Here is a 14,567-nt window from a genome sequence, read left to right as displayed (position 1 = left end):
CTATGCTCAGAAGATAGTTTTTTCCTTTCACCTCCTAACTGTGTGGCCTTTCTATACCCTAGTCGCTAGATCGTTGTTCTTTTTTCTCTAAATATTCTTCTCTGAATACCTATCTCACGCTATTTTACCTTTGTGTCGATTTCAGAAAATCTCTAGTCTTAGTCTTTCAAAGTTCAGTTCCACATTAGCAACTACCTAAGAAAGGACTTCCATTAATTCCACAAAAATTGTTGCGGTCCTACCAAATACTAGGCAGTGAAATAGATGCTAGGAATAAAACACTGAACAAGACAGACCTTCATGAAGCTTCTAATAGGAGAGAAGAAAAAGACTAAAACCACAAATTGTAATAAAAGCTTTGAAGGAAACAGATACATGACTAATTTAAAGAATATTAGGAGGAAAGATTACCTCATGAAGTCCAGTTGCAGAATCCCTCCTTATGAAACTGAAATTTAAGTTTCATTATGAGGAGTGAGCAGCATAAGGAGCAGGGTAAAGGATATTCCAGTAATGTCCAAGAAGCTGAATTAGGGGGTCTGTTACAGTAGTCCAGGTCAGAGATAATGACTTAAGACTCAAATGATGGAGGTTAAATGAAAAAAAAAAAAAAAAAGATCAGATCTGAGATAGAGTTTGAGGATATAATAAACAGGACTTGAAGATAAATTGTAAGTTGTTAGGGGAAGGGATAAATAATGGATGACTTAGATTTTTAGCATGTGGATGGATGCCATTTACTGAGATAAAGGAAGCTGGAGGAGTAGGATTAGATGAGAAAAGTAAAAATGTTCTATTATCTCTAATGTATTGGGTTGGCCAAAAAGTTCTAGTATGGGCGTGGGGGATGGGGTGATATAAGGGAATCATATAGTGTCAGTGTAAGTTCTGGAATGGTGATGTATGTTCTGAGTTATAACGGGCAGTAGTGTAGCCAAGAGCTCAGCTTCTTTCTCTGTAACTCAAACTGCAATGTTTCAGGAAGATACTAGAGTTTGATAATGTAGGAAAAAGAGGGAATAACCAAAAGAAGAAATACACGAAGATGTAAGAGGAAATGGCAGGGAAGCCTACCCTGTCCTCCACTGGGCTCACAGCCACCACACAGGGTCTGGTCTTACAGCCAACTGGGTCAGGGGCCAGCCCTGCCTATCCGCATGCCCAGAGTAGTAGGCCCCACCACAACAGAAGGGCACACACATTCCAAATAGAGGGCACCTCTAGAGTATACAGCCCTGGTGACCAGAGAAGAATGTGTTGCTGGGCCCCATAGGATGTTTCCTACAAAAGGCTACTTCTCCAAGAGGGGGAAATGTAACTGAACTACCTAACACATAGAAATAAACACATAGAGAATTGGGCAATACGAAGAGACAGAGAATTATGTTCCAAATGAAGGAATAAGATATAACCTCACAAAAAGAAATAAATGAAGTGGAGATATGCAATCTATTTAATTAAAGAGTTCAAGATAATGATCATAAAGATGTTCACTGAAAACAGGAGAAGAATGGATGAACACAGAGGTAGAAAATATAAAGAACCACCAAACAGAGCTGAGGAATTCAATAACTAAAATTAAAAATACACTAAAAAAATCAACAGTAGATTAGCTAGTACAGAGGAATGAATCAGTGATCTGGAAGACAGAGTGGTGGAAATCACCTAAGCTAAAGAGAAAAAAAAAAAGAATTTAAAAAATGAGGATAGTGTAAGACACCTCTGAAACAATACCAAGCATACTAACATGTGCATTATAGGGGTCCCAGAAGGAGAAGAGAGACAGAAAGGGGCAGAGATCTTATTTGAAGAAATAGTAGCTAAAAACTTCTCTAACCTGGGGAAGAAAATAGAATCCAGGTCCAGGAGTCATACAGTCCCAAAAAGATGAACTGAAAGAGGTTCAAACCAAGACACATTATAATTAAAAAGGCAAATATTAAAGATAAAGGAAGAGAATAGCAGAAAGAGAAAGGCAACTAGTTACATACAAGGGAACTCCTATAAGACTTTGAGCTGACTGTTCAGCAGAAACTTTGCAGGCCAGAAGGGAGTGGCACAATATATTCAAAGCAATGAAAGGAAAAAAACCTACAATGAAAGGAAAAAACCTACAGTAGAGGATACTCTACCTGACCAGGTTATCATTTAGATTTGAAGGAAAGCAAAGATTTTACAGATAAGCAAAAGCGAAAACAGTTCAGCACCACAAAATCAGCTTTACAAGAAATGTTAAAGGGACTGCTCTAAACAGAAAAGATCACAATTAGCAATATGAAAATTACGAAAGGAAAAAGTTCACTGGTAAAGGCAAACATACAGTGAAGTTGATAGATCAGCCACTTATAAAATTAGTAGGAAGGTTAAAAAACAAAAGCAGTAAAATCATCTATAGCCACAACAAGTAGTTAAGGGATACACACGCCAAAAAGATGTAAAATACATTAACCTTTGGGGGGAGTAAAAATACAGGGTGATAAGAATGCATATGAACTTGAAAGATCATCAACTTAAAATAATCACTCATATATATATATATATGTACCTCATGGTAGACATAAACGAAAAACCTGTAATACAGATGCACACACAAAAGAGGGAAAGGAATCCAAACACAACTGCTAAAGACAGTCATCAAATCACAAGGGAAGAGAGCAAAAGAAGAAAGGGACAAAAAAGAACTACAAAAATAACCTGAAAACAAGTTAACAAAATGGTAATTAACAAAATGGTAATAAGTATATATCTATCAATAATTACTTTAAATGTAAATGAACTAACATCTCCAATCAAAAGACATAAAGTGGCTGAATAAGAAAACAAGATCCACATACATACTGCCTACAAGAGACTCACTTCAGATCTAAAGACACACACAGATTGAAAGTGAAGGGGACAAAGGTATTCCATGCAAACAGAATGAAAAGAAAGCTGGAATAGCAATACTTATTATCAGACAAAACAGACTTTAAAATAAAGACAGTAAAAAGACAAAAGAGGACACTACACAATGATAAAGGGATCAATCCTAAAAGTATATATAACAATTGTAAATGTAAAGCACTCAACATAGGAGGACCTAGATATATAAAGCAAATATTAATAAACGTAACAGGAGAAATTGACAATAATACAGTAATAGTAGGGGACTACACCCCACTTACATCAATGGCCAGACCATCCAGACACATAATCAATTAGAAAACGTCGGTTTTGGATGACACATCAGACCAGATGGAATTAAACATATATGGAACATTTCATCCAAAAGAGCAGAATACACATTCTTTTCAAGTGCACATGGAACATTCTCCAGGACAGATCACATGTTATGCCACAAAATAAGTCTCAGTAAATTTAAGAATACTGAAATCATATAAGGCATCTTTTCCGACCACAACGCTATGAAAGTGGAAATCAATCACAAGAAAAAAAAGCACAAAAAAACACAAACAGGTAGAGTCTAAACAACATGCTACTAAACAATCAATGGATCACTGAGGATATCAAAAAGGAAATAAAAAAATACCTGGACACAAATGAAACTGCAAGCACAACGACCCAAAACCTATGGGATATAGCAAAAGCAGATGTAAGAAGGAAATTAAAGCAAGTCTACTTCAGGGCTTCCCTGGTGGTGCAGTGGTTTAGAATCCACCTGCCAATGCAGGGGACACTGGTTTGAGCCCTGGTCTGGGAAGATCCCACATGCCATAGAGCAACTAAGCCTGTGTGCCACAACTACTGAGCCTGAACTCTAGAGCCCGTGAGCCAGAACCACTGAGCCTGTGTGCCACAACTACTGAAGCCCGCACACCTAAAGCCCATGCTCCGCAACAAGAGAAGCCACTGCAATGAGAAGCCCACACACTGCAATGAAGAGTAGCCCCCACTCGACGCAACTAGAGAGGGCTGGAGTGCAGCAACAAAGACCCAATGCAGCCATACATACATACATACATAAAATAAAACTATAAAACTTCTAAAAAAATTAGAAAAAAACAAGTCTACTTCAGGAAACAAGAAAAATCTCAAATAAATCATCTAACCTTACACCTAAAAGAACAAGAAAAATAGATATAACCAAAACCTAAAGATAGAAGAAAAGAAATCATAAAGACCAGAGCAGAAATAAATGAAATAGAGACTAAAAAAAAAAAAAACAATAGAAAAGATCAATGAAACTAAGAGTTGGTTCTCTGAAAAGAAACAAAATTGACAAACCTTTAGCCAGATACATCAAGAAAAAGAGAGAAGGCCCACATAAATAAAACTGGAAATGAAAAAAGGGAAGTTACAACTGGCACCACAGAAATACCAAGAATCATAAGAGATTACTCTGAACAATTATATGCCAATAAAATGAACACCCTACAAGAAACAGATAAATTCCTAGAAACATACAATCTCCCAAGACTGAACCAGGAAGAAACAGAAAATATGAACAGACCAATTACTAGTAATGAAATTGAATCAGTAATTTAAAAACTCCCAACATACAAAAGTCCAGGACCAGATGGCTTCACAGGTGACTTCCACCAAACATTCAGAGAAGAGTTAATACCTATTCTTCTCAAACTATTCCAAAAAATTGAAGAGGAGGGGTCACTTCCAAACTCATTCTATAAGGCCAGTATTACCCTGATACCAAAACCAGACAAAGATACCACAAAAAAAGAAAATTACAGACAAATACGCCTAAACACAGATGCAAAAAAATCTTCAGCTAAATATTAGCAAACCAAATTCAACAATACATTGAAAGAAGGATCATACACCATAATCAAGTGGGATTTATTCCGGGGATGCTAGGATGGTTTAATATACACAAATCAATCAATGTGACACACCACATTAACAAACTGAAAATTAAAAAGCATATGATCATCTCAATAGATGCAGAAAAAGCTTTCAGCAAAATTCAACATCCGTTTATGATTAAAAAAATAAACTCTCAACAAAGTGGGTAGCAACGGAACATACCTCAACATAATAAAGGCCATATATGACAAACCCACAGCCAACATCATACTCAATGGTGAAAAGCTGAAAGCATTTCTTCTTATATCAGAGGAATAAGATAAGGATACCCACCCTCACTACTTTTATTCAACACAGTATTGGAAGCCCTAGCCACAGTAATCAGACAAGAAAAAGAAATAAAAGGAAAACAAATTGGATCAGAAGAAGGAAAACTGTCACTGTTTGCAGATGACATACTAAATATAGAAATCCTTAAAGACTCCACCAAAAAACTATTACAACTAATAAATGAATTCAGTAAAGTTGCATGATACAAAATTAATATATAGAAATCTACTGCATTTCTATACACTAATAATGAACTATCAAAAAGACAAATTAAAAAAGCAATCCCATTTAAAATTGCATCAGAAAGAATAAAATACATAGGAATAAATCTAACCAAGGAAGTAAAAGACATACTTAGAAAACTGTAAGACGTTAATGAAAGAATTGAAGTTGACAACAAATAAATGGAAAGATATACCGTGCTCAAGGACTGGAAGAATATTCTTAAAATGACCATACTACCCAAGGCAATCTACAGACTCAATGCAATCCCTATCAAAATATCAACAGCATTTTTCACAGAACTGGAACAAGTAATTGTACAATTTGTATGGAAACACAAAAACACCCAAATAGCCAAAGTGATCTTGAGAGAGAATGAGAAAGCATGGAGGTATCATGCTCCATGATTTCTAACTAAAGTTGACCCTTGAACAATCATACATATCTTCTCCCCACCTAGGTCACAAAAAATCCTTAAGAATAAGAACCAAATATCAAGTTGTTTTTATATCATCTATAATATCTTATTCAGAGATGAATATAAAATTCAAACGTGTTTAATGAATGATCAATCTAGAACATTACAGGATAAATAAAAGATAAAATGTAATTGGAATCACATCATAATATTCACAGGAAAAAACATAGATTCATGATTTTTCACTTTAATCTTTTATTCTTTGAAAGTGAAGAAAATATGTTAATTTTTATAGAGTCCCTGTCAATATTTGTTATAATGAGGTTAGATTTCAAGCTGGTAGTGACTCCAACACAGTTACTGATTAAAATATTAGGTTATTTTACCATTCTGCAGTTCTCTATTGGTTCCTGTTCAGTATACTTTATCTCTATCTTTGAGAATCTTTGTGTTTAATGACCCACACCTACTAGAAAAGGCCATTTCAAATAAATGCAGCACCACTGTCAACAGGGGCAAAGATAGTTAATTAAAATATTACTATAGCGTAGTTCAGATCATTAAGTTACTTAATAGTTTTTGTACAAATGAACACATCCCAAGTACTTGCACTTACCTCTTTCAATTATAAAAGCAGCTAATGAGTTGCTACATTTCAGATACTCTGAATGATTAGAAATTAGTTGATAAAATGTTTCTTTAACAATCTGTGAAATCTTTGCGAACTGAATATGTCTCCCTTCTAGAAAAAAAAATCAAATGCAACATGAATTTGAGGAACACTGTGCTTTCTCCCAGAGGTCTCTATTATTCCTCTTATAACCTTTCAACTGAATGAGTTAATTTATAGAGATATGTAAGCAAATTTATAATTTATGTCATGATTGAGATTTTAAAGTATTCCATTCTAAAAGAACACAAGTTATTGAGCTTTTTGGATAGATTCTTGTAAAAAGATGTACAAGTATTACATATTAGAGGATTACTAATTTATAATTGATAAAACATTCAAAAGTCACACAGGACACAAGACAATTCTCTGTTGTATGGGACTGTCCCACATTGCCTGACAAGCAACATCTCAATGAATGCCAGCAGTCTTCCCCAATCATTGTGACAATCAAAATATACTCCTAAGTATTTGCCCCACTGAGAACCACTGCAAAGTACTAAACACTTAAGACTCTTGATATAGTTCCACGTTCCCACTAAAAAAAAAGTCCCAAACTTTGAAGGGAGATAGTCTGAAGTAATCAGGATTACCATAGAACAGTTATAACCAAGAATATACATCAAAAGTCACCCATGGACCTTTTAAAAAAACTGAAAGACTTGAGGTTCTGAGATAGGGCCCTGACCATCTGTTGCTTTGTGTATGTATGCTTGTATATCCCCAGGGAAGAATCATTATTCTAGAGAATGAGAGGTTGCAGAATCACGTAATATAGTATTTCTCAAAGTTTAGTTGTTTACTAAACACTGATAGTTCCTGTTAGTTGCATGATAGTTGCTAAGTAGTCTATCAAGTGGTTCGCAGTCCATTATATCTTCAGAAGAAAAAAGTAAATGAAACAATTTTGCTCTCATACCTTGCATATATATGAATTGTATAACTATATTTTTCACAGAAATTCTTTTTACCTGCTTAATAATTATATTAAAAAGGCACATAAATGATAAAAATTTAACGTTAGTAGTCACAGATAATACAACTCATTTCAGCTAGGCCATTTACAAGTTTTTACTTATATTCGTCAAACTTGAATTTTTCTTTGTTAATACTGTTGATGCTCTTTAGCAAAAACATGTAAAGTCACATCAAGAAAGAGTTAAAGAACATCATAAACACAATCAGAAGAATGAACTACTTGCTATATTCTTTTATCTAACCACAAAGCATACAATGCGAAGGTGCAAATTATTATAATTGCATGCTAGCATATATTTCATTTAATTTAGTAAAACTACCGTGTGGTGTAAAAATTAGCTTTTGGTGTTTATGCGGTAAAAATATGACTGAGAAGCACTCAACAACTTGGCTCAGCTTATTACCAAAAACTTATGATACAGGAGAAGCATATTCATTTGATGATATTATAAAGTGAAACGTTTTTTTTCCACTGTAACAGCAATATAAGAGATGTACATTCAGAAGTCTCCCTCTCCAAATGCAACCACTATTACCAGTATGGATATTTTGATAAACAAAAAATACATCTAAACATACACTACTTTAAAAAATAAAAACTGGGGCATGCTAAAATCCACTTTGCATTTACTGTAAGCTCCCTACATACGAACCTTCAAGTTGTGAACTTTCAAAGATGCAAAGGTGCATTCACATGTCCAATCATGTAAGTTAGTTCACGTGTCTGTCATTACATTGTCACATGTGTGCATCCTCTACAAGTGGTTGTGCTTTTGTGTACTTTACTGTACAGTACTGTATACAGTAGTACAGTATCTTTATTTCAAGCCTAGGATGCCTGGAAGCAAGTATAAAAGCAGCGGTGATGCAGCTGATACTACTGTACTTTTCAAGGTACTGTATAGTAAGATTAAAAATGTTTTATTTTTTGTGTTTGTTTTTTATGTATTATTTGTGTGAAAAGTATTATAAACCTATTACAGTACAGTACTATATAGCCGATTGTGTTATTTGGGTACCTAGGCTAACTTTGTTGGACTTATGAACAAACTGGACTTACAAACATGCTCTCGGAATAGAACTCGTTTGTATGTAAGGGACTTACTGTACTTGGTCTTGGGCATCATTCAGAGGTAGATATTAGTGTTACCCTCCTTCTTCTTAATGGTTCCACAGAATGAATGCACTGTAATTTATTTAATCATGTCCTATATAGTTAGCAATTATTTTGTGCAATGATATAGAACAGAAAAATACACTGCAATTAGTACTGACAGATCAAGAATTATGTGTGTGGCAAGAGAATATTTTGCTGCATATTAAGAACGTTGCACCTGAATATCATAAAGAATGTTTGGAAGTTAACAACATACTGATATAGCTCTTGATCTTAACTGATGTTGAAGGAAATAACAAATGTGAATATAATCAAATCTTAGTTACTAAATGTATCTCTTACTAGCATGCATATGAAGGAATAAGGAGCAAGTGCAATACTATTTTTCCTATACATGTGTGCTGGTTGCTGAGGAAATAAAATGTTCTCCTAAACTATTGGAAGTGAAGGGTGACATAAAAACATGACATACATGATGCTAACACCATTTCTTTGATTTCCAGTTGCTAATTTCAAGTGATCTTTAGTATCATAAGTAACCTGAACCTATCTTCAGAGCCAAAATATCACTATATTAAATGAAGATACACTCCAGTAAAAATATGGCAAAGTAGACAGGCTGCGAAATGGTGATGCCCTCCATAACTAGCCCAACAGGACCTGTTCAGATTTTTATGTATCTCAAATCTTTTTTTCTTCAAAAGTGATAACATCCAACTCCCGTGTTTACCTACAAGCCTGATAATGATGTCTGTTCTCCGTTTCCTGACTAAACGAAAACTGTCAATTTTTAACTTTTTAACTCCTTACCTGAGCCTACCAAACCTGACTCTACTAATGTATTTCTTTAAACATACTGTTAACCACATACTCTTTCTTCCGCATAGATTGATCTGTTTTCTCAGGGTAACAGTAGTCTATATTATTTGCCAACTCTGGATTCTTTCTAACTATTCATTAAAAATGTCCACAGAGGCGCAGTGGTTGAGAATCTGCCTGCTAATGCAGGGGACACGGGTTCGAGCCCTGGTCTGGGAAGATCCCACATGCCACGGAGCAGCTGGGCCCGTGAGCCACAACTACTGAGCCTGCGCGTCTGGAGCCTGTGCCCCGCAACGGGAGGGGCCGCTATAGTGAAAGGCCCGCGCACCGCGATGAAGAGCGGTCCCCGCACCGCGATGAAGAGTGGCCCCCACTTGCCGCAACTAGAGAAAGCCCTCGCACGAACCGAAGACCCAACACAGCCAAAAATAAATAATAAATTAATAAATAAAGTAGCTATAAAATTAAAAAAAAAAAAAAAAAAAAAAAGATCAAGGTGACCAGCTAGCTGTGTGACCTTGGCCACAACACTTTAAAAAAAAATGTCCACAGAGGCTGAAAAGAAAGACTAGAGTCCCTTCTCATATTAAGAAATCATTGCTGTTGGACTGATCACTCACTGTCCTTCTGTTCATCAATTCCTATGACTGTTAGGGTAAATGACTATATTTGACTGACTACGTTTAACTATTGGTAGACTTTGCCTTTTGAATGCGCCTATTTTCCCTGGTCTGGTCGTTTTACTCCAAACAAGCACACAAATGGAGTTTTTTTCTGTCTCAGAAAGACAATGGACAACTAAACCTGAAAAGGCATAAATCCTAATCCTCAGACCTGGAAAAGACAAAGAAAGAAACACTGTTCTTCACTTAAGTTGTACAAATACTCTAAACTTTAAAGTCTGAAGTGTTACTACTATGTAGGCAATGTAGAAATTAAGGATAATTTCCTGCCTTTCAGGGGATTCACAATCTAATGGGAAAAGTATATAATAATCCACATAATGTTGAATATAATAAAATGTTAAAATAATAGTAGTTACTATTTAGTGAGCACCTACTGTTGCCAGGCACTGATCAAGTTTTTTTTTACATGCATAATTTAATCCTCACAATAATCCTATGAGATAATTATTATTGTAGCCATTTTATAGATAGAGAAATTAAGGTGCACAGAGAGGTAACTGGTCCTAGGTCACATAACTAGTAATTTCAATTGCAGTTGTAGTTTTCTTTGGGCTTGAGTGACAAATAACTAACATTAAAAGAAAGTGAATAGATTACTTGAAATGAATACCCCAACCATCAAGCACCAGAAAGCCACTGGATTTCATTAATGACCCGCCCACTGAAGCAAAGAGTTCTCAAAAAAGCAGTTATATGATATTGATAAGCCATCTCTTTATAGGAAAAAAACCACTTCTTCAATAGTTCCTCTCCAATTTTATTATTTCTCTCATTTTTAGCAGAGTATGGAAGGAAATACTCATCTTTGTAGAAGTGTGACGGGTTTGAATAATAAAATACTAATGTACATTTTCATACCTATGCATATTTTAATTATATGCTGTTATAATTTTTAATTGGGTTAATCTTCTTTAAAATTTATCATAGGCCTTCCCTGGTGGCGCAGTGGTTGAGAATCTGCCTGCCAATGCAGGGGACACGGATTCCAGCCCTGGTCTGGGAAGATCCCACATGCCGCAGAGCAACTAGGCCCGTGAGCCACAACTACTGAGCCTGCGCGTCTGGAGCCTGTGCTCCGCACCAAGAGAGGCCGCGACAGTGAGAGGCCCGTGCACCGCGATGAAGAGTGGCCCCCGCTCGCCGCAACTAGAGAAAGCCCTCGCACAGAAACGAAGACCCAACACAGCCAAAAATAAATAAATTAATTAATTAATTAAAAAAAAAATTATCATAAAGGACTTTCCTACCATAATGTACTTTTGAAACATATACTGGTTCAGGTGAAACAATAGGTTCTGCAGGGATAGGAGGGGGACCTGTAAATAAAACAAAAACATAAGGAAAAATGAAACATCAAATGTTCCAAAGAGCAGGTATCATACTACTCTGTAATAAAACAGCAATCCAAGAATGATTATCTTTTCTATATACTTCTGCCAACTCTAGACCATCTATTATCCATTAGCTCAGCTTTGCTAAATGTCTTTCCTATACTGAAATCAATTCTACAAACACCAAATACTTTTCTGGGTTCCCTATTTTTATGCTACTATATAGCTTGCTTTGTAATAGATTCAACATTCTGAAAATCGGTTAAAATGAAACCCTGTTCTAAATGCTTATGAACAATTTTACATTTACAATAATACTAGGTAAAACATTTAAACTTAATATTCTACCAAAAATTTAGTAAGTAAAAAATTACCATTTTAATGCTATTTTATCAGAGTAGCTTGTAGGGGAATACTTCATTCAAAGTTTTCTAAGCTTTCAGTCCCATTCTTTGCAATAGCTTTCCAATTTGGTTCCCAAGTTGGGAAATCCACGAAAAACAAGAAAAGAACATGACACTAAACTAAAGAGATGACAAAAGATCAGGAAAGCTTAAATGAGAAGGGTCCAGGAGCAAAGGTTCAACTAAAGTAGTCAATATCTCTCAAGAAATCATTCATAAAGACAAAGAAAGAAAATAGAACTTCTACTCTGGACCTCATTTTGAGTAAAATGAGAAACTGGTTGTAACACAGAAATTAGCAAAGAAAGACTGACAATGTCATCTTGGGGTTCACATTAGTTAAGTAAATGTTGACTATAGTTAGATATATACACTCTGGACTTTAAATAAGCAGAACTTTAAAAACTCAGAGAAAGATAGATTTTTTTCCATCTATTCAGTGAGGATCAAGTGAAATGAAAACTAAAGATATTAAATCCTGTTTATCAAGCACAAATGCTTTCAATAAATAAGAAAATGTGACTGTACAAGTTGGTCTGCATTTTGAAACACCATATACAGACAGAATAATCTTGAAAAAGATGAACAAAGTTGGAGGACTCACACTTCCTGATTTCAAAACTTAATTACAAAAGTTACATTAATCAAAACAGTGTGGCAATGGCATAAAGACAGACACTTATAGACCTATGAAATAGAATCAAGAGCGCAGAAATAAATCCTTACAAAGGTGGTCAAATGATTCTCAACAAAAGTGTCAATACCATTCAGTAGGGGAAAGGACAGTCTTTTCTACAAATGATGCTGGAAAAACTAGATGATATCCACATGCAAAAGAATGAAGTTGGACCCTCAGCTAACCCTATATACAAAAATTAACACAATATGGATCAAAGACCCAAACATAAAAGCTACAACTATAAAACTCTTAGAAGAAAACATGGGCAAAAAGCTTCATGACATTGGATTTGGTAATGATTTCTTGGATCTGATGAAAGGCACAGGAAACAAAAAAAACAGGCAAATTGGACATTTTCAAAATTGAAAACTTCTGTGACTCAAAGGCCACTATTAACAGAGTAAAAATGCAAATCACAAAAGAGGAGCAAATATTTTAAAATCACATATCTGATAAGTGATTGTTATCCGGAATACACAGAAGACTCCTAAAACTCAAAAGAAAACCAAACAACCCAATTCAAAAATGGTCAAAGGACACAAGTATGACATTTCTCTAAAGAAGATATACAAGTGGGCAATAAGCACATGAAAAAAATGGTCAACATCACTAATAATTAGGGAAAGCAAATCAAAATCACAATGAGACATGATATCACACCCATTAGGATGGCTACTATCAAAAAAAATGAATAGCAAGTGTTGACAAGGATGTGGAAAAATTAGAACCCTTGTGCACTGCGGGTGGAATGTAAAATGGGGCAGCCATTATGGTAAACAATATGGCAGTTCTTCAAAAAAATTAAATACAAAATTACCATATGACCCAGCAATTCCACTGCTGGGTATAAAACCCGAACAATTGAAAGCAGGGTGTCAAAGAGATATTTGTACACCCATGTTCATAGCAGCATTATTTACAATAGTCAAAAGGAGAAGCAACCCAAATGTCCATCAACAGATGAATGGATAAACAATATGTGGTATACACATACAATAGAATTATTATTCAGCCTTAAAAAGGAAGGAAATTCTGACGCATGCCACAACATGGATAAACTGGCTAAGTGAAATAAGCCAGTCACAAAAGAAACACATACCATATGAGTCTACTTAAATGAGGTACCTAGAGTAGTCAAATTCATATAGACAGAAAGTAGAATGGTAATTGCCATGGGCTTGGTGGAGGGGGGAATGGGGGTAACTGTTTAATGAGTATAGAATTTCAATTTTGCAAGATGAATAGTTATGGATATTGGATGCACAAAAAAGTGAATGTACTTAACACTACTGAACTGTACACTTAAAACGGTTAACTTGGTAATTTTTATGTTTTAAATACATGCATTACAAAAAGTTTACATTACTTTTACCACATTATTAAATGATTTTTTAAGGGATATTGAACTAAAATAAACACAGAGCCAGATTCTTAAATCACTGTGTCAAAGTGTTTAAAAAAAAAAAAAAAAGTGTTAGATTTTCAAAACCTAACATAATATCATTAATCATACTGCTCTTGAAAAGAGAGCAAAAAAGTATTTATATGGTTAACAAAAAACTAAAAATATACTTTCAAAAACACCATGTACAATATATGAAAGAAGATATACATGAAATATAATTCTGATGAGTTCAGAATTTTGAAAAAATTAAAAATAAGTTTTTAAAATTTTACATTATAAATAGGGAGAAGGAGACTAGAAAAACAACTATAACATTAACAGCAAAGAAAAGAAATAAATACTCAATACTTATCTTCCATACCCCTTCACAAGAAAAATAAATAGTTAAGCTCAGTTGTCTAGGACAAACATTTTAAAGAAAACGTAGTTCATTATAAGGGAAAAGATGACCTAATTGAATTATTTCCAGGCTCTATGCCAAGAGAAAACCTTTTATTAAAGAACTCTTAGTCATCATTAAGGCACTATTGGAACTTTTTGAGAAAACAATGGTGAATATAAAAGTGGCATCAGTGGAGATGGGAAAATGTTACTTTAATTTTCACAAAAAGGGAAAAGATAAATGTTTAGAAACTAAAAATTGTGGCCCACAGGGCAAAAGATTTGCTAGCTGTAGATAAACATTTTGAAAACCCTTAGGGGAAATGCATTTTTCATGAGAAGCCAATCATAAATATCATTTTC

The 14,567-nt window shown here is 34.7% G+C and overlaps 1 protein-coding gene across 1 annotated transcript in view; it reads right to left on the bottom strand.

Moving 5' to 3' along the window:
- Window positions 1-14,567, bottom strand: part of ADAD1 (adenosine deaminase domain containing 1) — a 48,619-nt gene that overhangs the window by 28,718 nt on the left and 5,334 nt on the right. Inside the window, exons 4-5 of the mRNA XM_082389912.1 lie at window positions 11,252-11,320; window positions 6,348-6,473 (exon numbers count right to left, since the gene is read on the bottom strand). Coding sequence (XP_082246038.1) covers window positions 6,348-6,473; window positions 11,252-11,320 — 195 coding nt within the window. The remainder of the gene's footprint in view (window positions 1-6,347; window positions 6,474-11,251; window positions 11,321-14,567) is intronic.

The sequence above is a fragment of the Balaenoptera borealis genome (genome assembly GCF_965194805.1).
Source record: "Balaenoptera borealis genome assembly, chromosome: 4".
Classification (NCBI taxonomy): domain Eukaryota; kingdom Metazoa; phylum Chordata; class Mammalia; order Artiodactyla; family Balaenopteridae; genus Balaenoptera; species Balaenoptera borealis.
This window is presented reverse-complemented; position numbering and strand designations above follow the sequence as displayed.